The sequence below is a fragment of the Haliotis rufescens genome, unplaced genomic scaffold, assembly GCF_023055435.1.
Source record: "Haliotis rufescens isolate VD_foot unplaced genomic scaffold, xgHalRufe1.0.p SCAF_20, whole genome shotgun sequence".
Lineage (NCBI taxonomy): Eukaryota > Metazoa > Mollusca > Gastropoda > Lepetellida > Haliotidae > Haliotis > Haliotis rufescens.
The window spans coordinates 1462509-1489514 of NW_025963891.1; the positions used below are offsets into that span (position 1 = coordinate 1462509).

The 27006-nt window shown below is 38.7% G+C and overlaps 1 protein-coding gene across 38 annotated transcripts in view; it reads right to left on the reverse strand.

Moving 5' to 3' along the window:
- LOC124151040 (calcium/calmodulin-dependent protein kinase type II delta chain-like) overlaps positions 1 to 27006 on the reverse strand; it is a 140850-nt gene that overhangs the window by 49566 nt on the left and 64278 nt on the right. For 29 of the 38 annotated variants that reach the window (XM_046523322.2, XM_046523321.2, XM_046523318.2 and 26 more), the window contains exons 5-11: positions 23412 to 23477; positions 20267 to 20339; positions 15899 to 15925; positions 15712 to 15814; positions 14358 to 14441; positions 13779 to 13873; positions 32 to 154 (exon numbers count right to left, since the gene is read on the reverse strand). In XM_046523322.2, coding sequence (XP_046379278.1) covers positions 32 to 154; positions 13779 to 13873; positions 14358 to 14441; positions 15712 to 15814; positions 15899 to 15925; positions 20267 to 20339; positions 23412 to 23477 — 571 coding nt within the window. Of the gene's footprint in view, positions 1 to 31; positions 155 to 13778; positions 13874 to 14357; positions 14442 to 15711; positions 15815 to 15898; positions 15926 to 20266; positions 20340 to 21888; positions 21962 to 23411; positions 23478 to 27006 lie in introns of all 38 variants that reach the window. The other 9 variants (XM_046523326.2, XM_046523304.2, XM_046523324.2 and 6 more) reach the window with 3 other exon arrangements.

Sequence of the window (27006 nt, forward strand, 5' to 3'; positions counted from 1 at the left end):
GAACAATGATGCAAATGAAAAATGTACTCACGCATATCCAGGGGTGTTTGAGGGCCTCCGAGGCTGTGATCCTCTTGGCTGGGTTGACAGTGAGCATACTGTTGATGAGGTTCTTGGCCTCAGGAGTAACTGTGTCCCACTCAGGTGAGGGGTACTGAAAAATAACAATCAGAAACATCAATATCACACTACCCATCAAGTTGAAGAATGAAAAAACATAGTTTGAAACAATTTTTGTTTGTTTGTTTGTTGTTTAACACCACACTTAGCAATATTCCAGCCATATGATGGCAGTCTGAAACTAATCGAGTCTGGACCTGACAATCTGGTGATTGATATTGAAACATGTAATTGTTGCAAATTTGTTACCTTTGGTGATGGGAGAGAACCTATTGTTTATGGGAAGTTGTTTGTTAAGAAGCTCATTCCTTTCCCTCTGCTCGTGGAACGATTCTTTGGGACACGTGGGACCACTCTCTCTCACTTTGTACTTAGCTTGACATAGGGAAACTTGACAATTGGAAAGTTGAAGTCATCCCTCTTGTCATACAGCCTTGTGGAGAGTTTTAAAAGGCACACGCTGCTTAGACTTATACCAGGGTGCCATTGTAGAAAGTGATCTTAGCGCTAAGGGGATCGTAACTCCCATACTTTACATAGACGTACGATCATCACAGCACTGAGTTTGTTTTGTACCCTGGTACTTATTACAATCATCAGCAAGTACTATACTACTCAAAAGAAGTTAAAGACCACCTTAGTTTTTCACATGACTACAGTTAATCTGTAATTGCTGGTTGGTATTGCAACATACAGCCTTCCAATTGCGTGCGTTCTTGAACTTGTTTGTAGTACATATTCACTTGACACCAAGGTCTGGAAACCATTAGGTAACCATTCAAGATATTGTTTAACAAAAACACTTCTCTGTAGTCATTAGAACAGCCATATTCAGACAATGTGCATGGTATGACATTTCACAAGCCATAACTGTTAATCATGCAGAAATAGTAATGCTCTCGATCAGAGCTGAACTTTTCATATATGTGACTGCAAGACTCGTATATATATATAAACTGCAACAATACATGTTGGAAGATGCAAATATTACTGTTGTGACTTTTGGGGCTATTTGCACTATTGTGAATGTATTGCAGGAGGGATTTTTATTGTTTTTATGCTTCATATTGTTGGGGGAAAAAAAATTGCCTGCCACCAAAATTACATTGCTGTAATGTGTTTTGAAGAAAAGAAATTTCATTTATACAATATCAGGTTTTGCTGTAGCTCAATACAAAATCCCAACCCATATTTTCTAAACGTTAAATATATCCAGCAATATACCAAAGTGCTTCAGTTACTATTGTGTTTTTAATACATATACAGAATCTTTAACCAACATAACACAATACTGGAATATATTATTCCCAGTAAAATAATAGTTTCATATACAATTTCTTCCGATAATTGCATCAAAATGTTTTTAAGTTTTATTTTTGGGTATCTTTTAACTGAATCATCAATAGATCAGGGAGAACGTGTGTAAAGCTGCGAAGTGGGTGACAAATCCACATAAAAAATTTAATATCTGCATACAAAACAATGTCAAGCAGAACATGAAATATAACAGAAATGTTAAACCATCATGTCTGGTGATGTATTACTGCAAATTTCACATTTTCATTGACAAAGTTTGTTACCTCCTATTGTTTACCAGAAGCAATACCATGTAGGTTTTGACTGCTCTAATTCCCCCCCCAATCTTTTTATTCCCAAATACTGCATCCTCTATTGGGAGGTGTGCATAATGCTTGAATGAGAACTATTCTCAAGAAAATATGGTAGTTTAGGTTATAAGATACATATTTTATGACACAGCAATGCTGCTGAAACACTTCGATCATGCTGAGCGATATAAAATAACAAAAAGCCCCAAGGCCCCCAAAGCTTCCCTTCTCGCCCATACAGTGGAAGAGTAAACTTCATATGTGCATGCTTAAAGAAAGAACTGTCTTCCTACAACATGATGTTAGTGACTGGTAAATCTACACGTGTATTTCTCATATTGCCGATAGTCAGAAGCACTTCAGTCAACAAATTGTATTAATCTTCATCTGATTCCAGTCCCCCTTTGACATTTCATATTAATCTTGACAAGGAAGAAAATCGAAGCTAATACAAAGTTTCACTGATAGTGGTTGTGAAGTCGGAGAAGGAAGAAATATGGGACAAAAGGCTTGCCTAGATACGCACTGGGAGTGGGGCGGATCATTTTCAAATACAAACTAACCGGTTACAAAACATGTTTCCAAAGATGGTTTTTAATGACATGGACAACATCTGGAAAATTTAACTGAAAACGGAAAGTGTTTTCATCTTACTTGAATTCCATTTGCATGAAACATAATCAGTTACATGTTAAATGTCACAACTCTTGCAACATACTGTTAGTAACATATTGTCATCAAACAATGCTTCATTTAACCTGGTGTTGGTAACTTCACCAAGAACAATCCCACAGATACAGTGGGTGGGTATTTGAGTAAGTGAGTTGGGTTTAACATGGACATTAACTGAACCAATCCTGACACTGTGGACTGAACCAATCCTGACACTGTTGACTGAACCAATCCTGACATGGTGGACTGAACCAATCCTGACACTGTGGACTGAACCAATCCTGACACTGTTTTGTTTGTTTGTTTGTTTGTTTGTTTGTTGTTTAACTCCGCACTCAGCAATATTACAGCTATATGACGGCGGTCTGTAAATAATCAAGTCTGGCCAAGACAATCCAGTGATTGACAATATGAGCATCGATCCATGCAATTGGGATCGATGACATGCATTAACCAAGTCATCAAGCCTGACCACCTGATCATGTAATGACCTCTTACGGCAAACATGGGTTGCTGAAGACCTATTTTACCTGGGTCTTCATGGGCCTCTGACACTGTGACCAATAATGACACTCACTGAGGACTGACCATGGCTTTACAGAAGTCAACCTGTAGCTTTACTGCTGTGACACTGAATTCCCAGAGATTCTGAGATGATAGATGAAGCCTACATTTATCAAGGAAGTTATCTGCTTGTCAAAATTCTTTTTTTTATTTTCATTGTATAAGTAATTGGAAAATTATTTAAAAAAGAATTTTAAATATTATCTGTCTCCCCCCATTTCCTGATAACAGTGGCTGTCTGCTCAGTAACATGAAGAAATACTGGGAAAATACCTCTGTTTTCAAAGGTTCGTATGAATAACATGTGCGTCGATTTCTTCAATGTCTGGTATCATTAGAAAACTTATGGCATCACAAATATGACGTTAACCTCCCCTGAAGTTTTGGAATTGAACATCTTGTCCCAGGCCTAGAAAACGAGGCAATGAAAACTGAGGTGTCATTTGACTTACATTAAATTTGATCACATGAACAGATGGAAATAATAACTCAGATGTAAGTTTGACAACTGTCACATATATTTTTCTTGACTTTATTTATTACTTTACAGAATTATTTTAAATATTTGCTTGAAATGTCTTTATTTTGTTCTTTGAAGTTCTATTTTTACGATAACATAGTGAATACATTTTTAATCTGTCGATAAAATATGATAAATTTAAATGAAATATGTATTTCAGACATTGTGAAACGTGATAGATTTAATAAATAAATTATATGACAGGTAAGTTCATACAATTATATATTAATATGACAAGCTATGGCTTGGCCGGTGGTGTCTGGGGACTCATGACTTGTGGCTAGTGTCCCGGCCTGCAGTGTTGAAAGAGTTAAAATTCAAGGACTTTTCAAGTCTGTATGAACCTTGCAAGTCAGCGAGTCTGTCCAACCGACAACTGTTATTTGCCTCTTACAACAAGCAAAGGTTGCCAAAGACCAATTCAAATACCTAAGAGTCGCCACAACGACTTTAAGATTCAAATTGTATATACTGCATGATGTGCATGTGCATGTGCATGTGCATGGGCATGTGTGTGTTCTAAACCAGACATGCGTTTGTGAAAACAGCTCTCAGCACAGATCATTTCTACACAAGCCCACGTTTGTAAAGTGATCATCACGGTATATCAAAATGGCTGCACACTGGAGGGCTTAAGTCAGCCTTTGTCATATATCAAATTCAAAAAGAAATATGCCAATGCAAGCAAATTTCTTATAATAGTGACAGTTATATTACACATCAAGCCCTATTTTGGTATAAATATCTATATTATGTTAGAGAAAACTTGGTGAAAAAGAATCTTTGAGAAAGTAAAACAGTTCTTGTGCAACATGGTTTAGGTTCTACTACACCAAGTCAGAACCAGTTTGGACAGTGCGGTTTTCGTAGGGAGCCTTCAGTGTAGATCGAGAGATATCTGCAGGCTGTGATTGGAGCATATTCTGTAAGATTTTTATGTCTTTCAAATGTACATCCATCCAGTTATTAAAACTGACCATGTTTTTCTTTATTTAGTACTGTCTTTTTCAACATGATGACTTATGCTGAATGTGACCACAGCTATTTTCAAGTAGGTGACATTTAAGGGGAAACTTGGGGTGGTGTGTTTAGCTTCCGGTACTCGGAAAAGGAGCTGACTAAGCTAGTCATTTTTATTTTTTTTATTGCTGCTCTAAGGCCAAACTGTGCACACACATACAGGTAATACCTGTTGAATGCTTAGTTATTTAAAAAAAAATCATAACGTTACAATAGAAGTCTATGGGAAAACATTTGGTTGTGTGTAACCTGTAGGGCAAAAATGTTGTGTGCAAATAGTGATGCCTCAAACATTGTGTGCAAATAGTGATGCCTCAGACATTGTGTGCAAATAGTGATGCCTCAGACATTGTGTGCAAATAGTGATGCCTCAAACATTGTGTGCAAATAGTGATGCCTCAAACATTGTGTGCAAATAGTGATGCCTCAAACATTGTGTGCAAATAGTGATGCCTCAAACATTGTGTGCAAATAGTGATGCCTCAGACATTGTGTGCAAATAGTGATGCCTCAAACATTGTGTGCAAATAGTGATGCCTCAAACAAACTTGGATCTTTTGACGGTCACTACACACACAACATCAGATGTTGATAAGACATAGCTGGATCATTCATACAACATTTCAGCTGTATCGACCTTGAAGTGTCAGGGGAGATGTCAAAACATGAGGAGATACACTAACAAAAATGAGGGTAAATCAAAATATGCCATCATGGTATTTAGGTTATTCCAAAAACCAGATACTGGCTGCATCCAATTTCTTAATGATACCTGCTGAAATGGCTGTGTTATGGCCAAAACTTTCAATAAGGCCGCCATGTCTAAAATCAGATCGGATTTCTTTTAGAGCCGACGTAGCTGGGACCATTCAAACAACTCTTCAGCTCCATAGGCCTTGTAGTTTCAACAGTCAGCAAGATTCCAATTGTAAGACAGCCTGTCAGTAACTGGGCTGGAAATCCAATGGTTCAAAAGATGCATTGGATACATCACTGAGCTAAGATTAGACAAAATCAACAACCATTTGATGAAAACCAACTATCCACATTCTAAAGCTTTCAGTTAATAATTTTCAAATCCTTGACAGATAGTTCTGGCAAATACTTTGCACATGATAGCAAAAGTGACACAGCTGTGTTATCCGCCCATGTAAAAGTGGACCAATGACTTGTCTCCTAGGCAATTAACTACACCTGGTCTTATAATGTCTGAAGTAAGGCTATTCTCTGATAATATCCACCTGTTACAGCGTCAACAGCTGATACACTACTTCCACAGGTCATTAAGGCCATCTTTTAACATCAACCATAATTATGTGGCGTGGCGTGGCGTGGGCGTGGGCGTGGCGTGGCGTGGCATGGTGTGCTCGTACTAGTCCAGACTAATATTGGTTTTATAGCTGTAGCCCACTGACATACCTTGCTGCAGTTTACACATGAATACCCCACTCAGACACAGCGTACTGACTCTGTGCATCAAATCCTGGTTTTATTCTCTCTATACTGAGTGCCAGGCAGGGAAACAACTCCCCTTGCAACAAGGTACAGAGTGCTGGAGGCCTATTCTAACCTAGGTCCTGATAAGTTTACAGCACATGGGAGTACAGAGTGCTGGAGGCCTATTCTAACCTAGGTCCTGACAAGTTTACAGTATATGGAAGTACAGAGTGCTGGAGGCCTATTCTAACCTCGGTCCTGACAAGTTTACAGTATATGGAAGTACAGAGTGCTGGAGGCCTATTCTAACCTAGGTCCTGACAAGTTTACAGTATATGGAAGTACAGAGTGCTGGAGGCCTATTCTATCCTAGGTCCTGACAAGTTTACAGTATATGGAAGTACAGAGTGCTGGAGGCCTATTCTAACCTAGGTCCTGATAAGTTTATAGCACATGGGAGTACAGTGTGCTGGAGGCCTATTCTAACCTAGGTCCTGACAAGTTTACAGTATATGGGAGTACAGAGTGCTGGAGGCCTATTCTAACCTAGGTCCTGACAAGTTTACAGTACATGGGAGTACAGAGTGCTGGAGGCCTATTCTAACCTAGGTCCTGACAAGTTTACAGTATATGGAAGTACAGAGTGCTGGAGGCCTATTCTAACCTAGGTCCTGACAAGCTCACAGTACATGGGAGTACAGAGTGCTGGAGGCCTATTCTAACCTAGGTCCTGACAAGCTCACAGCACATGGGAGTACAGAGTGCTGGAGGCTATTCTAACCTAGGTCCTGATAAGTTTACAGTACATGGAAGTACAGAGTGCTGGAGGCCTATTTTAACCTAGGTCCTGACAAGTTTACAGCACATGGAAGTACAGCGTGCTGGAGGCCTATTCTAACCTAGGTCCTGATAAGTTTACAGCACATGGAAGTACAGCGTATAAAAGTCGCCTTTGGGCTAATGGCTAATTTTTTCCCGAAACAATTTCCCAGTTGAATTGTGGTCACTGCCCATCTCTGGCATGAATCCAAACATTATCATTGGCTCATAACATAATTATAGCTTCAATTGCAAAGAAGTCTGGAGGGGAATGCCCTGCAAATGAGAATTGAATGCCTGATCATATTTCTTATTGGGAAACTATCATTCGATTTAACATGATTCCCTAGGACCTCTATTCTTAAAGATCAAGACCCAACTGGGATGCAAACAGTGTGTCCTACGATGCTAAATATAACCAGCATTAAATACTCATATCCCCCGCCAATATGACATGTCCGGTTGTGTGCAATGCATTAGCTCCTGTGAACTATGTTCACTGGGGCTTTTTGTAAATGGCCTAATTTTCAGCACAAAAAAAAGGTATAAATGGTGTTGTTTCCCATCTGCAGTTTATGATAGAATATGTAACTGTATTTGGAATGAGTAAGGATGAGACAAATGGACAAACAACTTCTTTATTACAATTAGGAGCGATGATTTCGGTGTAGGTTCTAACACTGTTATCAAGCAAGTGAAGTACAGAGTATGGTTGACAAAAATATATACAGGATAGGAGGCAGTGTTTATACAGTTGAGTAGGTTTAAGATCAGTTACACTGTTGTATTTGTAATGAGTGGTGTTTCTGCATAAAGTTAGTCAATGAATGCAACAACCGTGTCCATGACACTTTTGGAGGAACAGACACACAAGCAATTCAGAACTTACCAACAAGAATGGAAATGTATTCAATACTGCGAGATGACATTATGTGCCAAGTTTGGTGAAGAAATATGGTATGGTTTTCAAGATCTGCTCCGGAAACGAGGACTACCGCCATTTTCTGTCTAAATCAAAGTCATTGCCATGGAAACTCGATAAATAATTTTTTTAAAAACCCAAAATATCAAAAGGCACCAGTTCACCACTAGACCTATCTATGTGCCAAGTTTGGTGAAGAAATATGGTACGTTTTTCAAGATCTGCTCCAGAACGAGGACTACCACCATTTTCAGTCTAAATCAAAGTCATTACCATGGAAAGTCGAAAAATAATAAAAAAAAATTACAAATCCCAAAACATCAAAAGGCACCAGTTGACCACTAGACCTATCTATGTGACAAATTTGGTGAAGAAATATGGTACGGTTTTCAAGATCTGCTCCGGAAATGAGGACTACCGCCATTTTTGACCCGTGAAGATTCCGGGGTAAATAGGTCTTCAGCAACCCATGCTTGCCATAAAAGGTGACTATGCTTGTTGTAAAAGGCGACTAACGGGATCAGGTGGTCAGGCTCGCTGACTTGGTTGATGCATGTCATCGATCCCAATTGCGTGGATCGATGCTATGAAATCAACCACTGGATTGTCTGGTCCAGACTCGATTATTTACAGACCGCCGTCATATAGCTGGAATATTGCTGAGTGCGGCGTTAAACAACAAACCAACCAGCCAACCGCCATTTTCAGTCTAAGCCAAAGTCGTTGCCATGGAAACTTGAAAAATAATTTCTTCAAAAATCCCAAACACTATCAAAAGGCACCAGTTCACCAGTAGACCTATCTATGTCACAAGTTTGGTGAAGAAATATGGTACAGTTTTCAAGATCTGCTCCGGAAACGAAATGTGATGGATGGACGGACGGACGGCACCCATTCCTATATCCCCCTTCCACTTTGTGGCGGGGGATAATAACCTCTATCCATTCAACAATCACAAGGTAATGCCCAGGTAAGGGACCAACTATTTGATATTCTGGCCCAGGGATTTTGTATGGAGATTAGATATATTTTCAGCTTCAGCTGCAAAACCAGATATTTTTTTATTTAAAACTATGAGCCTGAATCTTTTTCAAGAAAAACATCTTGCAAAATGTAATTGTTGTGGGAGGCAAGTTCTTTCATTTTTTTAAAAGTCTGAAGCAGAACTATTTTATTCAAGAATTTTCAAATGTGTAAATAACAAAGGCATTTTGGATGTTTTAAAGACCAGTTACAAACACCACTTACATGTATTGAAATATGTCCAGATAAAATTATTTCAGAGTAGAATTTTTTCTTGAATACACAACTATGACAAGCATTCCATGTGTATTATGGCTTAGAATTGGTCCCCAGCAACCTTTGAGGTGACTTAATGGATTGGGTGGTCAGGTTTGATGACTTGGATGATTGTGTAGCAATGGGGATCAATGCTCATAATGCCAATCACAGTCATGATCATGATCAACCATCCACTATTTATCTGTTCGTGATCTCTTTTTACCTGGATTTCACAACAGGTTCTTCTATTTCACAGTCAAATATGTTCAAGTGCTTGCCATTTGTCAGCAACAAGAATGGATGTATTCAACTGGAAATCCAAATACCCAGTAAACAAGGTCATATTTGTTTTTTAACCATGGCAAAAGTGCACAATGGCAAAGCACAATTGATCTTCTTGTCTGACATTTATGCCATTTGGAACTGTGGTGGAAGATTTTAAGCATGAATGCCAAGATGATAACTGCCCTATATATTGAATGTCATGCCAGATTACTACCAATCGGATTGCAGACTTACAGTATCAGATGGCAATAATATGTCCCTTTTTTTCAAATAAAAATCTAAAGTTAGCAACTTCTGAAACTTTGCTGTTGACATAAAAGTTAGATAATGAGATATGCAAAACATCAAAGTTTGTATGCACATTCCTTTTGATCATGATACTAACACTGCATATAATGCCCAAGTCATGAAGGGGCTTGACTGAGGGTGCAGTCAGCATGTAAGGTGTCTGAAAACAAGGGCTGCAACCCGCTCTGGATAAACACATTGAAGTTATGGCCTAATATTTCATTGGTATATCTGACTGATTGTTTCCATTTCCATATCTAGGAAGCATGAACAGATATCTGTGACCTTCCATTGAACATGGCTTGCACAATATCACCTTGGTAAGGACAGTAGTTCTATGCAAATTGCTATCAGAGACCTAAATTCACAAATGTTTGACTGTCCTAGACATGTTTGTTTGTTGTTTAATGCCTCCCTCAGCAATATTCCAGCTATATGACGGTGGTCTGTTAAAGAATTGAGTCTGGACAAGACAATCCAGGGATTGACATCATGAGGATCAATCAACGGAATTGGGATATGATGACATGCATCAGCCAAGTCAGCGAGCCTGACCACCTGATCCCGTTAGTCGCCTCTTACGACAAGCATGTGTTGAAGACCAATTCTAACCCGGATGTTCACGGGTCCTTAGACATGTGTAGCAATCTTACTATAGTACTCATGAAAATGAAAAAAAACTATTTTTTCGACCTCAGATCTTAAATAAATGCAGTTAATATACCAAATATGTTAACATTCAAGCAACTAAATTAGTACTTATTGGGCCGTGGCACAAATACAGCGTATCAAATGTTTTCATGCCTTTTCACACGTAAAAGTGTGTAAAAATGCGAAAAAAACAGATTATTGTGAAACAGGGCATAACCAGGTGTAAGTAGATCAAGGTGACCTATGACACCTTGACGACATGTGAGAACAGGTGCATAATGCCTATAGTCTGTTTCTGCTATGTCAATTTGGACTATTTTTTTTTTTGAATGTTGAAAGTGCCGACAAATTACCTCCTGTAAAGTACATTTTGTATTGTTCACTGAGATCAAACTAGCAAATCCAGACTAGTACTTTTCGAGTTGTTTTGTTATTTTGTATTTACAGCTACGTAACACTTTGTGTCGATTTTTAAATTGAGAAAAACAGGTTTTTTTCATTTCCGTGAGTACTTTAGTGTGCATCCTACTATAGAACAAGGGAGAAAATTCATATTGCAATCCTTCTAGAATGGGGTCCTACTATAGAACAAGAGAGAAAATTCATATTGCAATCCTTCTAGAATGGGGCCCTGCTATACAACAAGGGAGACAATTCACATTGCAATCCTTCTAGAATGGGGCCCTGCTATACAACAAGGGAGACAATTCACATTGCAATCCTTCTAGAATGGGGCCCTGCTATACAACAAGGGAGACAATTCACATTGCAATCCTTCTGGTGTGGGGCGGTACTACACAACAAGTAAACTACTTTTATATTGAACACGCTTGTGCGTGTGTGCATACTAGTCCAGTCTGATGCTGATTTGTAGTGCTAGCCCACTGAGATACCATGCTGCAGTTTAACATGAATACCCGACTCACACACAGGATACTGACTTTGAGCTGACCAGTCCTTGTTTTCTCCCCTTAATGCAGAGCACCAGTACCATCTTTAAACGTCTTTTGGTAAGATGTGGCTGGGGATCTAACCCCGGACCTTCCGCTCTCCAAGCAGATGCTCTACCACTAGAGTACGGAGGCGGTCGGAGCATAGAAGAGATCATGTAATAATGCCTTGAGGTGAAACACAGTGAACAGTGAGTGAGTGGTGCTTAATGTCACTTTAAACAGTATTTCAGTTACATCACAGTGTGTCAGGGCGGTTGGGCAGCCTAGTGGTTAAAGAGTTTGTTGTCACGCCGAGGACCCAGGTTAGATTCCAGACATGGGTACAATGTGTAGAGCCCATTTTTGGTGTCCCCATGGTGCTGGAATATTGCTAAAAGCGGCGTAAAACCATACTCATGCACTCATAGTGTCAGCTTAGTATGGAAGGAAAGTCCAAAGTGTGCAGGTCCAGGACGTTCACCACTTTGGTGAAACCCATCATCAAGGGTATGTTGCTGACACAGCGGAATCAGGGTTCGAAGCTTCTGTTGTCTGCTTACGACATAACTAAGGGACATAACTCCACACAGTGACTTCTTGCATCTTAGACGACTGCGCAAATCCTTGCCCTAATTGTATTGCATAAAGTCAGTGGGGTCGACAGATGAGAGAGTTTGCCTTTCCAGGTGGCTATACAAAGTTATACTCAGTAATGGCAGCCATTATGGCCAGGTCAGCACCATGTTGGAGAACCTTTGATGAGCATGGGGTATTGGGGACTTGTCTTTGAAAGAGTGAAGAAGGCTACACAAGTTTTTAGAGTGATTGAGTGAGTGGGTTGGGTTGAGTGCCACTTTTAACAGTATTCAAGTTATATCATGGCGTGTCAGCTTGATGGGGGAGGAAGGCCAGAATTGATGCAGGTCTCAGACGCTTACCACTTCGGTGAAACCCCTGAGTATGGATGGTGCTGACAAACCTAATACATAATCAGGGCGAACTGGGATTCCAATCACATAGGTTTCTGGCGTGTCCAAGGGATGCAACTCTGCACAGTGAATTGCCTCACCTTAGACGACTGCCCAGTGGGCTGTCAAAATATAATGACGGATCAATGTACCATGTTCATATACTGTATGCAAGAGAAAAACAAAACACTGATACAAATATCATATTCAAAATAAACCTGCATGATAGACAAATCAAGTTGCAGTTTTTATAAGTGGAACATCAGTTTTCAAGGGCAAGTGACTGTACCGTACATAAAGATAAAATCTATCTGATGATCTGCTTAGGCCATTATTTGTTTTATTTGTTGGATCACAGATCAGATCTTCAGATTTGCACTACTTTAATACTGGACCACAAACATAGAAAGGCTATTAAAACTGTTCTGTCCAAGCTTGAATATGGATTATTCTGACAGTGAAATATGCACAAAAAGTGTGTACCATGTTCAGATAAAAAAAGGGCATTGTGTACACCACACATACTTGATTTGCGTAAATTACATGCTGTCCACACGTAGTTATATTCACTGATAACTTAACTTCTAAGCATACATTTGGTATTGCAGTTAGAGACAACCTTCTCATTATAATTCATCTGGAAAATAACTTGTTACATGTACCAAAGGAGAAATGAAGGGCCGACATGTTGACACAGCAACTTACACAATTTAACAATAAATGTATATCAGTTTGTCCAGCTCATATGCCAAGAAGGTAAGAAATGTTCTTCTTTTCTGTTGAAAAGTTGTTTTGCAGAGAAGCTGTTATTAAAAAGTAAAGACGCGGCAAGAGTGAAAAGGGGCATATACTTTTTTTATGTAATTGTGTAATTTACACAGAAACTATGGCCCAGTATCGAAATACTCCACTGATAAAGTATGAACAGAAATTGAGGTGAGGTGAAATGGGCTTTAATGTTGCGTCAAAGATTATTGCGCTTATGTAGCGATGTGCATGCATGTGTGTGTGTGCATGCGTGAGTGCGTGCATGCACTAGTCCGGACTGATGCTGATTCATAGTCCACTGAGATAGCAGTTTAACATGAATACCCCACTCGGACACAGTATACTGACTCTGAGCCAACCAGTCCTTGTTTTAGCCCCTTAATACCAAACACCAGGCAGGGTAACAACAAGTACCATCTCTTAACATCTTTTGGTATGAAGAAGCTCTAATACTAGACCACGGAGGCAGTTTGAACAAAAAAAATTGAAAAATTGAAATATCTCCACAGATACTTTACACATGCAAAACATTTTGTGATTACTCAATGTTTAAGACACAGTGCTGAACTCGGCTTTCATATTTCACCAAATCAATCAGTCATAAATATCTGGATATCTGCATTTGAAAGTCAATGTTCCTAGATTGAGGCTGTCATTTCCATATCCAATACCCCCCCCCCCCCCCCCCCAGCATCTCAATCTGGCACCTCCGTGAGGATCTGGCTTAGAATTAGTCTTCAGCAACTCATTCTTGTCTCAGGATATTCATGATGTCAATCACTGGATTGTCTGATCACAATTCAAATTACTAGAGACCACTGTCATATAGTTGGAATATTGCTGAGTGCAGCATTTAACAACAAACAAAAACAAACATTTTGGAGGAAGAAGACCTAGGTATGAACAAACTAAAATTGTACTTACATCATATGCACCGGCCTTAATCTGAGCGTATAACCTATGTTGGTCTTCATCCCAGAAAGGAGGGTAACCCACCAACAAGATGTATAATATCACACCTGAAAATACACAATATATTTCAATGTATTATTCATCAACATGCTACTTCTCTTCTATTACTTATAATTATATTTGTTTACCTGATTATGAAATAAAGCACAAATGTAATTAACATACTGAACAAAATACCAGTCTCATCCAATCCTTGATGGTGTTGTACTAACCTGGTTCACCACTGCAACAATGCCAAGAGTTCTGTCCCTTTGATTTCAATACCATCACCATCAAGTACATTTAATACAGATAACCATGGCAACAGCTAATTATAAAAGATTAACTAGCATACATGTGTTACATGTGTCCTAAAAGAATGAATTAGGTACTTAATTATGAATAGGAAATGAATATTGAATGCAGTCATTATTACAACAATCAATGGTACACAGGAGTTGTTTCCCTTTGATCAGTCATTCTGGGATTGCCATCAACTAAAACCTTGTGTCTTCAGTCAACAAACATTGTTTCAGTGCATGTTCTACTTACCACAAGCCCAGATATCTACAGGTTTTCCGTATGGGTCTTTCCTGAGAACTTCTGGAGACAGGTAGCCAGGTGTGCCAGCGAAACCTGCAGACAGAAGAGAAGTTGTTTCAGACACATTCAGATCAATAATGACACAATAGTGAGTGAATGAGTGAGTTGGGTTTTACGCCGCTTTTAACAGTATTCCAGTTATATCACGGCGTGTCAGCTTAATGTGGGAGGAAAGCCCAAAGTGATGCAGGTCTCAGCTGTTTACCACTTCGGTGAATCCCACGAACACGAGTATGGTGCTGACAAACCTAGAAACATAATCGGGGCGAACCAGGATTCGAAACCCACAATCATAGGTTTCTGGCGTGCCCAAGGGAAGCAACTCTGCACAGCGAATCGCGGCGCCTTAGACGACTGGGCCACCCGTGCCCCCAATGACACAATAGTATGACATGAGACATACACAGCTACTACTCAGGCAAGAAAACAAGTCGTGCATGTGTTTGTGACATGTGCCACCGATGGGGCAGGATACATTCACCTTTTCGGGAACACCTGCTATCATCACTCTTTGATAGTGATTATAAACACATGCTCGTGATACAGTAGGAATTGTACAATGGACTCTGCTTTTAGTAGAGATTTCTTATGATACATGAGGGGGCAGTCCGGTAGCCTAGGGGTTAAAGCGTTCGTTCGTCATGCCGAAGACCCGGGTTCGATTCCCGACATGGGTACAATGTGTGAAGCCCATTTCTGGTGTCCCCCGCTGTGATATTGCTGGAATATTGCTAAAAGCGGCGTAAAACCAAACTCACTCACTCACTATGATACATGGTGATTATTTAGATCTATGCATAAAGATTCAGTGTGACAAAACACTATCCACAAGACTCTATGACAAGAGGGCTGACTTCGACTCTTAAACTCTTCAGTCACTTCCCTCCATGTCGTGATCACCTGTATCATCACAATTGAGTGATTCATAAACACATGCTCATGATATATTCGGAATCGTACATTTGATTTCTTATGAATGTGGAAAAGGTTTTGACACTTTTATCATTATGATGGAAATGTTTTTTGTCACTTGTATTTATTTGATTGTTCTGAGTTGCAGACTTATTCCAATTATCAAAGTGCTGTTCAAATGTTTGTTTGTGTCATCTATTGACTGATAGCAATGAACTCTAGAGCGACCTTACATGCAAGGTAAGTAAGCTAAATGAATTATCTGAATCAGGCAACGGAGAAAGTCAATAACTAAACAATTTTTATGTTTACTGCCAGCAAGGTCTTTGATTGTTTAACTCTAACAAAAAACAAAAATGGTTGCCAATAATAAAAGGGAGCTAACTCTTACCAAACCATGCTTGCTGGTCTCCTTGTACCTCTATGGCAAGGCCAAAATCAGCTAGTTTGACAGCAGCTCCTTTTGCTTTACTGGCCAGAAGCAGGTTCTCTGGCTGTAAGTGAACAGAGAACATCATAACCCGCATGTGTGGTATCTTTGAAAAAACAAAAGCTCATATAACAAAATACATACATACTTTACTGGGCAGAAGCAGGTTCTCTGGCTGTAAGTGAATAGAGAGCATCATAACTACAATGTTTGGCATTTTTGAAAGAACAAAACCTCATTTAATAAAATACATACATACTTGAAATATAGAACTGATGAAAAAACATGTGATTGGTGATTTTTGACCAATGAAACTACAGGTTTTTTCTTAATCTTAATCATCAACATCGTTTTCTGTGAACACACAAGATGTTTGATCTAATTAAATTAGAATAGTGTCTGATATTACTACTTTACTTTGTGGCTAGATTCCACAAGATAATGGGGTTAACAATGAGGTACTGAATGAAATGATATATCCATCCTTATATTCTCAGGACAGTATTACTTTTCAAACTTGGAGAGAGCAAAGTAATTCAGTAAGTTGGGGTTAATGCTGCTTGAACAATATTCCAGTCATATTGCAGCATGTCAGCTTGATGTGGGAGGTAAGCCTAAAGTGATGAAGACGTAAAAGATTACCACTTCAGTGAAACCCACGATCTTACTATAGTGCAGACAGACCTAGAGACATGATCAGGGTGAACTGCTGAGAGTAAAGACTTCAGTATTCATAAATATTGATATGATCAATGATCTTGTTATGAACAAGGAAGTACATTATAGGATCCTACTTGTGACAAGGACAGTAGTGGAGCTGACAGACCATGGCTGGGGATCAGGGATTGGAAACCACTCATTGTGGTTCCTGGGAACCCAGGACACGTCACAGCCTAGCAAACTGTGCTACCTTAGGCCAGTGGGAAACCAAGCCCTTCACTGACTGAACAGGTCTGTTTGTGTCAAACTTAAGATGGATTACACTTCAGGGGACACTGTGTCACAATATATATTACTCAAAAAAAGTTAAGGTCCACTTGATTCTTTCAAAGTACTATAGCTAATCTGTCTTGGCATGACAGATTAACTATGGTACTATGAAAGAATGGGCAGTGCTTTACTATTTTTGAGTTGGATATACCAGTGAGGCAAATGAAGCCTCATTGTGATGAGTGGTGGGCTACCAAACTGCTTCTCCTCCACATGAGTGGCAGAAAGCACCTCACATGAACACAGATTATTGCCTGTCTATGCTTAATGATACACATGTGTTGCCTTTTATCGCACTACTAAAATGGAATTGTATCTTCAAATGTGTGAAAGTATCAATATATATTTCGGGTTTAAAATTCATATTTAGACTTAAACTTGCTCATAAAATGTTCACATAAAAAATTACTTAAATCATGGAAAAACTACAGAATGCCTAAACCATGTACACAAAGGGTGTTAATGTCGTGAAGAATCGTTAAATAAAAAGACTCTTATTAAGTGATGCAATTAATACCTACTGTAAGTTATCAACCAGTTGTATGGGAATTACAGTTCTGCAACAACCAAGAACCTTCCTTTCTCTTGACAATCATTCTCTCAAGGTCTATCTCATTTAATTAATTATTACTGGTCATTATCATCCATATCATATGTTTATAACCATTCCGACATGATAACGAGGCTACTTAGCCAACAACAGACATAGACATTGGGACATGCATTAGTCCATAAGCTGTGTTACATAGCAAGGGGTCATCAATATTCAGCTGAAAAGCTTTTCAAAGCCTATTCTGATCACAGATTGTTAGTAACTGATGAAGAAGCACTTCATCATGAACACCTTATTCCATTTGATAGTTCCTTATTAAGGATGTTTAGGACAAGTAAACATGTCCAATTAAAAATTCAGAACACCCCAAAATGGAACTTGTACTTCAGTATTATTTCCAAGAATTGAAAGTTGTCTGCAATATTCCAGTGGTATGCCAAGATAGGGTCAGCCAAACCAGTGGTCGACAGCATGAGCAACCATCAACACCACAATACAACACCTGAACCTCAACAGTCAGTTCCTGAAACACGCTTTGAGATTAAAGGGGATTTATTGTTTTCCTGGTAAACTTATGGGGTGCGTTTAGTGATTAAAAACAAGCCTTGAGAGTAAAGGTGATCTAGTGTGCCTAGCAATACGTATGTGGAGCTCTTGGTTATTAAAGATATTCCTGCATTGACAAGTGACCTTGAATGGCATTTTTTTTTTCAAATCACATAACATAACACACCATGAATCACTGATATTACAACTTCCTAACTATGTGGCAGTACAATCATGTCCAAATGAAGCATATATTGGCAGGACATTGTACTGCATGGCCTTAAATGCCTCTGCTAACATGACTAAGGTTTGTATTTGTGTGAAAAATTCCAAATCAAAAGAGTTTTAATTTACTTCATCAGATAAGAGACAGTGTCAGATTGATTATCCACGAGGAAAACAAACTGTTTTCTTCCTATGTCACAGTCTAACAGTTAAAAGAAATATGTATAACAATAGAATCAATACGTGCACTCCCCGAGGTTGCAGCATCGCCATGTCACAATGATCTGGAAAGGCTTTTAGAGAGAATCCATAATTTTCAGTCTTATTCCAGGAAGTTAATCCTGCATTCCAACCATGTTTGGCGATGTACGATTTTTTGACAAGTAATTTCATAAAGCTACTGAACTTGTGTTTTCATGAATAACTCTCCGGCAATAAGCTTGTTAATTGACGTCACATCACTGGTGAGGGGACACTCGCAATGCAAACGACCTTCAAGATACTCTTACATTGTAGGAAAAACGTTTCTTGCATGATGTTTTACAGATTCTCAAGGATCTTATCAGATTAAATTTCTCAAAACACAAACCATCCCTATTGATTTCTATGAAGCTCCAGAAATAGTCTGCCATGTTGAAGCAATTATGACGCACAGTTCAATTCGACAAATCAATGCAGCTTGACGAGACCCCCCCAGTAAAATGAAAAGCTGGCAGAATGGTTACTCAGGACAGACCAGACATTTGTTTTTGAAAAACCTGAACATCTATAACCTAGCACCTCCACCTTAACGTACCCATCATAATATATCTACTAACGGCAGGACATTCATGAATACGATCATGTTGCTGAGGTGGACAGAGTTCTTGATGAACCATCAGTGAGGATCAAGTTATGTACCTGAACACAGATACCAGACAGTTCTCCAAAAATAACCTGATATTCAACATGTGTTGGAGCTAATAAATTAAAAATATGTTCTAATCCTATAAACCTGAATTGCTTTGCAATAAAGACTGTTTGAAATTTAGCTGCCTCATAAGGTTATTGCCAACAAATTTACATTTTCTCTGATTCTTTGACAGAATTTGTGACAACCAATTCAGTGCATCAATCATCTTAGACCTGGTTTGTGAAAGTATGTGTGGAAATGTCAACTGAACAGAATAATAAATATAATATGAACATTTTACAGATAAAAATACTGCTACAGCTAATTTTTTTAAAAACTAGTTAATATGTCATGGCCTGACAGATTAACTATTGACATGTGTTCTCTTGCTTCTTAAGTGAGTGAGTGAGTGAGTTGGGTTTAACGCCGCTTTTAACAGTATTTCCAGTCATATCACGGCGTGTCGGCTTAATGTGGGAGGAAAGCCCGAAGTGATGCAGGTCTCAGACGTTTAACACTTCGGTGAAACCCACGAGCACGGGTATGGTGCTGACAAAACCTAGAAACATAATCGGGGCGAACCGGGATTCGAACCCACAATCATAGGTTTCTGGCGTGCCCAAGGGACGCAACTCTGCACAGTGAATCGCGGCGCCTTAGACGACTGGGCCACCCGTGCCCCCTCTCTTGCTTCTTAAGAGTAGTATATGCCAATAATAGGTAAATACATGCGATAATAGGTAAACACATAGTGTATCATTCCCCTAATGAATTACAATGCATGTGAATGAATTGCTACATACATGAACAACTAATACAATGTTTCTCATTTCAATGTCATTTAAAAAATCCACAGATACGAACAGTTATCACATGGGTTTATTCAGTTATATCTGACAATATCTGTAGCTATATTGACAATGAACAAAGCTTTCAGCTTGTCCATCAAGTAAAAAATAATTCTGCATATCACTTCGTCATGTTAAAAACATAAATAGAGAACAGGTATGTTAATAAATTTCTGACAGAGATTTGACAACTCATTCATTATTCACATTATTCAAATCACTTATAGAAGTTGTCTGATTACTTTAGACTAAACTAAACATAAAATGTATTCAGCCCTATCAGGCAAAATAATTACCTGTTACAGCTGATTAAATGTCATAATTATTGTGGCATATATGAATTATTGAAAGGTTCGAAACAGCTGTTATCAACATGACAATTGGATATGAACAATGCATTTTTACATGATGAGCAAGCAGCTTTTAACAGCTGCGTGTCATGTGACTGGTCATGTGACTTACCTTAAGGTCTCTGTGGACAATACCATGTAGATGACAATAATTAACACTCTCTAATATTTGCTGCATGCAGTGACTGAAAGATAACATGGGAACAGCACTTCAGCATAAGCTTGCCTCTACAGTAGTATCTACATATCACAAGACAACATGCACCAGCCAGCGCTATCATCATCATCATCATAGGTATATTGAAAGAATGCTGGTTAGATAAGCCATCATCATCATCATCATCATCATCATCATCATCTTCAGTATACTTCTTTGAAACAATGTTGGTTAGATAAGCCATGCATATCTGCATAATGCTTTTACATTATTTACAGATGAGAAGTTACATGCTCAACTATAAGATTCTTTATTCTTGTCCATCTGAAGCATAAAGTGGTCTAAGTGACGAAAATAGTAACTATATATTCATAATAGAACTATTGTGTTGATTATTTTGACCAAATAACAATGTCTTTGTATGTATGTAATTAGGCATACAAGAGTAGCTTGCCAAAATGGCATTCTTTAAATAATTATATCAATTTTTTGGGGAGCAATTTGAACTCTAATTCACTTCTCAACCTATATCTATTATTTACATGATACAAATCAGTATACATGTGTATAGTACACGAAACAATATCCATCCTACAAAGAATATCCCAACAGTATGCACATGAACAAGCTCCGGGGACATATGAATGATGACAGCATTGTGACACGTTGTGTTTACTTGCTAAAGGACAGTGTTGACACACAGCTGACATTCCTAACAGTTGGAGGAATCAGCCTGAAGACAGTGTGTCGTACAGTCAATCACGGCAATGGTTCATATGCTTGATGAATAATAACTCTGGCTGTTGCATATTTTCTTCATAGTACATCTATACTTAGATTTCCAATCTAGGCCACAAACTCATTCCTACACATCTCCTGCATATTCATTACCTGTTAATATATATAACTTGGGATTCTAAATCTACTTTTAAATCAACTCTTGCAATTATATAGTTTGGGAAAAAATATAAAAAGAACATTTCAATGTTTTATACCACAATTGAAGATAGAGATATAAATTCATAATTCATTTATTGTTTAAAATGTCTTTTGAGGATTTCACAGTACATTAAGTACCAGAATGTAGAATATTAGAAGGGCAGTTGAGGAGAACAAATGTCCATCTTTTTGATTTTACAAACCTAATATTTCATTAAAAAATGCATTTATATTATTTGTTCAAAGGGTGTTTTGGTAAAAGAAAATCTTTGCATTCTGAGGACAAGCATTTTATATAAATCTGGATATAATAAAATATGAGTTGGCCAGAAATGGACATTACAATCAAAATGAGATGTACTGATCATTATGCACTCAAGAAGGTTCATAACAAGACCAAGTGCCAGTTTATCAGTGACAAAACCCTTTTGGAACATACCAATGATTAACTTGAAAAAGCTACAAAAACCTTGATGCTTCCAACTCCTGTTGACAATGCATAAAGTGTTAGTTGTCATGCAGAGGAATATGCAGTAGAAACCTAGGGATGAGTATGTGGCTGGACCGAAGCATACTAGACAGTCAACTTTTTGTCTACACTGGTGATTCCATGCGTTGGCCACGGCACGGACACCCACCTTCAAGTCACGGTGTATTACATGGTTTTGATGACAATGGTTAACACCCTCAAGAATCTGCTGTATACAGTGACTGAAATAACGCAGGGGAAATCCGCACATAAACAAATCTCTTGGCTTGTCATTTCACCAATAATGTGTTCAGTGACATGTCATGGAGGCTGTGAAGCATCCTTTGACAGTAATGTCATGTAAATGTTTCATGACATGCTGACAAACATATACCTCTGCTTTGTACTTTGTACTTGAATGTCACACTCAGCAATATTCCAGCTATATGCAGCCTGCAAGTCTGGACCAGACAATCCAGTGATTGATATTATGACATACATGGATATTGAGCATAATGACACGCTATCACCACACCTGACCAAATAACCCAAAGTCCATATGACCAACATAGGTAGCTAAGGACCTATTTACACCCAGAATCCCCATGGTGTTTACTGTGTTGTCTAAATTTGGACAATAATATTTTTAAGACAATTCTTTGAAGTACCAGTTCTGGAATCAGATGCATAATACTTACTGTAGAAACATCAATCAAAACTATTGATTGTTAAATATATGCTTGCTACACCCACCTAATACATCTCACACAAACATATCACAGTGTTTACTGCTACTGGGAAAATTCAAATAGTTTCCAATAAAGGACACATACCAACAATATCACTTTCTGGTTAAAACTAGATTCATTTCAACAGAACTATTTGAAGCTTAATGTCAGAAACAACAATTCTGATCATGATAGATGATGCCTAAGGCAACCGATGTTGGATCGACGCTTTCATGGTGTCACCAACTGATGCCTGAATTTATAAAATGACCCACTTAGAATGGGAACCCTTTTATACTAGAAATGCTGAAGGCATATACATACTGTCTGGTTTCAAATGGTTTCCTAGTAACAGTTAATAATACACCACAAGACAGCACATTCCTGATTTGCACTGATCATTATTTCTTTGGTACAGGTTAAACATAAATAGCTGGTGATTACTTCAGAAAAAGTTGTACTTTTTAGATGTTTCAGAATTGGAGTGCTTTAATGTACTGAAATATGGGAATACTGCCATTAAACGTGTAATCCGATTCAGCGACTGAATCTTCTTTACAAACTTAATGAGAATTTACTCATGGGAAAATAATTCTCTGTCAAGGAAAGGGTGATAATTCTTACAAAAATATCCTGAACCACATTTGCTATGGATTGAACAAGCAAAGATAAGCTGGACTTTCCTCCTTGTGTGTCAAAAAATGCTACAGAATAGTTCCCAAAACGTGTCATTATCAATACTACCGAAGAACAACTTATGAACTCTTTATCATGATAAACATGTTTTATGCAAGAAATGTACGAAAATCACGATTTGTTGTATTTGTAGATGTCAAATGGTAGCAAGTGTGTAATGTGTTTAAGCAGAGACAATGTTCTTCTTGTTAATGCCCATCCAATATAAAGTCTGCAATGAGGTGATAAACCACCCTAATGTCACGTCTGGAAATTGAGTTTAAATTACCTGGCGTCAGCCTCACTGTAGAATTCCCTAGCCACTATATCTTCGAACAGTTCGCCTCCTGTGACCCTGAAAGACAAAAGACCAGAGAATGAGAAGGTGGACTTCAGCAGCCATTCCTGTCTGGTGTGGGACAGGCAGTAGTCACTCAGAAGGAACAATGTCTTATAAAGCATGCAGGAGAACAACCTAAAACAATACCACCTCACACTGAGTACGCCATAAACACACAGGGTGAATTGTTTGATTGGCATTACTTAAGTTGACAGATGACAAAGTAGACACAATTTATGGATAACAACTTCTTTAATACTGTAAAGGCAACTTTTCGGTATAGATCCTTACACTGTTGTCAAGCCTTTACAGTATTAAACAAGCATGAAATACTCATATCCCCTGCCAATATGACATGTTCGGTTGTCTGCAATGCATTAGCTCCTGTGAACTATGTTCACTGGGCCTTTTTGTAAATGGCCTAATTGCAGCACTAAAAAAGGTTATTACTGGTGTTGTTTTACCATCTGCAGTTTATGATAGAATATGTAACTGTATTTGTAATGAGTAAGGATGAGACATATGGACAAACAACTTCTTTATTACAATTAGGAGCAATGGTTTTGGTGTAGATTCTAACACCGTTATCAAGCAAGTGAAGTACAGAGTATGGTTGACAAGAATATATACAGGATTTTCAAGATCTGCTCCGGAAACAAGGACTACCACCATTTTCAGTCTAAATCAAAGTCATTGCTATGGAAACTCAAAAATTTTTTTTTTTTAAAATCCCAAACTATCAAAAGGCACCAGTTCACCACTAGACCTATCTATGTGCCAAGTTTGGTGAAGAAATATGGTACGTTTTTCAAGATCTGCTCCAGAAACGAAATGTGATGGATGGACGGCACCCATTCCTATATCCCCCTTCCACTTCGTGGCGGGGGATAATAAGTTGTAATCCATTAATTTTGTCTACTTTGTCACATAGGGGGTGTTCTGTAAAGATAAAACATGATAAAAAAAATGTCAACAGAATTCCTCGTGTTAATAGTATATTTACGAAATACTTAACAAAATATAACTTGCTATCAATCTTATACCAGTGGGTGAGTGAGTGAGTTTGGTTTGAGTCAAAGCATAGCATATCAGCCATGCTTAAATGGAGATCTTAGACTTTGGTGCAAGCCACAAGCATAGGTATGGTGCTGACAAACCTAGAAACAATCAGGGCGAATTTGGGATCGAAAACAATATCATAATCTTCTGGCACGCTTAAGGGAGACAACTGTGCACCGCAAATGGCCCTTGAATGACTGGGCCATCCTATACCAAGTCAGTTTGTGCTACAATGGCTGGACAATACAAACAGTTACTTGGCACCAATGACTTTGAAATAAAGCTATGGGTAGACAACCTCTTTATTAAGCATCAAAAAGGATTCTAGTCACCAGACTGTTTATTACGGTTTATCATAACTTCATGTAAGAATGATGAGATCTGACTGGTCAATATGATCTTGATATCTTGATAAAATACTATGTATCCCACCTTGGAGGGAAATAAATTTCTCAGCTGGAGAATAAATCCCTTATACCCCCTACAAGCAAGTCAGGCTGCACGTGGATTTCTGAGAGGCAGAATAAATCCCTTATACTCTGCTTCAAAGCAAAAAGCTGCATGCTTTTTCCAGGGAAATGAAAGTCACATGACATAGCACAAGTTAACCTCATTGTAATTGAACAGGTTGTAGCAGGATCACAAGGGGTACATGGGGTAATATGTGTATAAACCCTTCTGACTCGTGCTATAAAGCCTAATGTGGGATGCATAAAACCCTGTACCCTGAGCGATCCTGCTACAACTTATTATGTGCTTCTTGGGGAACTAAAAGTTTTTTCACAGATACAGACATTGGTTCCTTGTAGACATGTCATACAACCTAGACATAACCTAGACATATCCTAGACACACCCTATGCATGTCCTGCTTATCTTTAATCCCAAGCATCAGTACTGGATCACACACACATTCCTATATACTTCATCAGAACAAATTCAGCTCATATAAACATTGGTTTCTTTTCTTATATTCCAAAACAAAACTTAACAGCTTGTCACCATTCATTTTATCACGTCATTTATCAATTGTTGTTTTCGTCTTACAAACTCCAAGACACCATGTTTTTACCCCCTTCAAACCTGCAGATAACTAACATTCACATGTTTTTGTAAACCTACATAATCTAGCCAAAGGATCAATAGACAAGACAATTTCTAAGATTTTGTGGTGTGAAATATATCTATGATAAGAAGAGGAATTTGGAAGTGTTCTTATCTTCTAGAAAACGTCTAGAATACAACTCAACATAGCCCCTGGCATGTGCCTCCTCAGAAGTTGAAGAACTTACAATTAACTCCTGTTTTGTTAGGCAAGCTCCTGTTTGCAAATACACACATACACACGCACACACTGAGAATCCGGCTCTATTGAAGCCAGGTGATGTACACTTCAATCTGATCAGCATGTTGGTGATATAATTAAACTAATAGGGACTACAATTAATCTCAGGCATGAAATATGCATTCTCCAGCTCCCTTGTTTTGTATTCAGAGCTTCTTTGACACATTGACGTTGACCGCAAATTGTAGAAGTGTTCTGACTTGCAGACACAAACAACTTTGTTATTCACTGTTGAAAGTGAGTGAGTGAGTGAGTGAGTGAGTGAGTGAGTGAGTGAGTGAGTGAGTGAGTGAGTGGTAAAGCATGCCTTCATCTGAGGAATGAGGATGCTCTAACGACTACGCTACCCAAACTGTCCCAACAAGTGGGGAATCGTACACTGGTCTTTGATGAGACAAGCTAATGCTCTAACGACTTCGCTACCCAAACTGTCCCAACAAGTGGGGAATCGTACACTGGTCTTTGATGAGAAAAGCTAATGCTCTAACGACTTCCCTGCCCAAACTGTCCCCACAAGTGGGGAATCGTACACTGGTCTTTGATGCGACAAGCTAATGCTCTAACGACTTCGCTACCCAAACTGTCCCAACAAGTGGGGAATCGTACACTGGTCTTTGATGAGACAAGCTAATGCTCTTACGACTTCGCTACCCAAACTGTCCCCACAAGTGGCGAATCGTACACTGGTCTTTGATGAGACAAGCTAATAATCTAACGACTATGCTACCCAAACTGTTCCCACAAGTGGGGAATCGTACACTGGTCTTTGATGCGACAAGCTAATGCTCTAACGACTTCGCTACCCAAACTGTCCCAACAAGTGGGGAATCGTACACTGGTCTTTGATGAGACAAGCTAATGCTCTTACGACTTCGCTACCCAAACTGTCCCCACAAGTGGCGAATCGTACACTGGTCTTTGATGAGACAAGCTAATGCTCTAACGACTATGCTACCCAAACTGTTCCCACAAGTGGGGAATCGTACACTGGTCTTTGATGAGACAAGCTAATGCTCTTACGACTTTGCTACCCAAACTGTCCCCACAAGTGGCGAATCGTACACTGGTCTTTGATGAGACAAGCTAATGCTCTAACGACTACGCTACCCAAACTGCCCCTACAAGTGGGGAATCGTACACT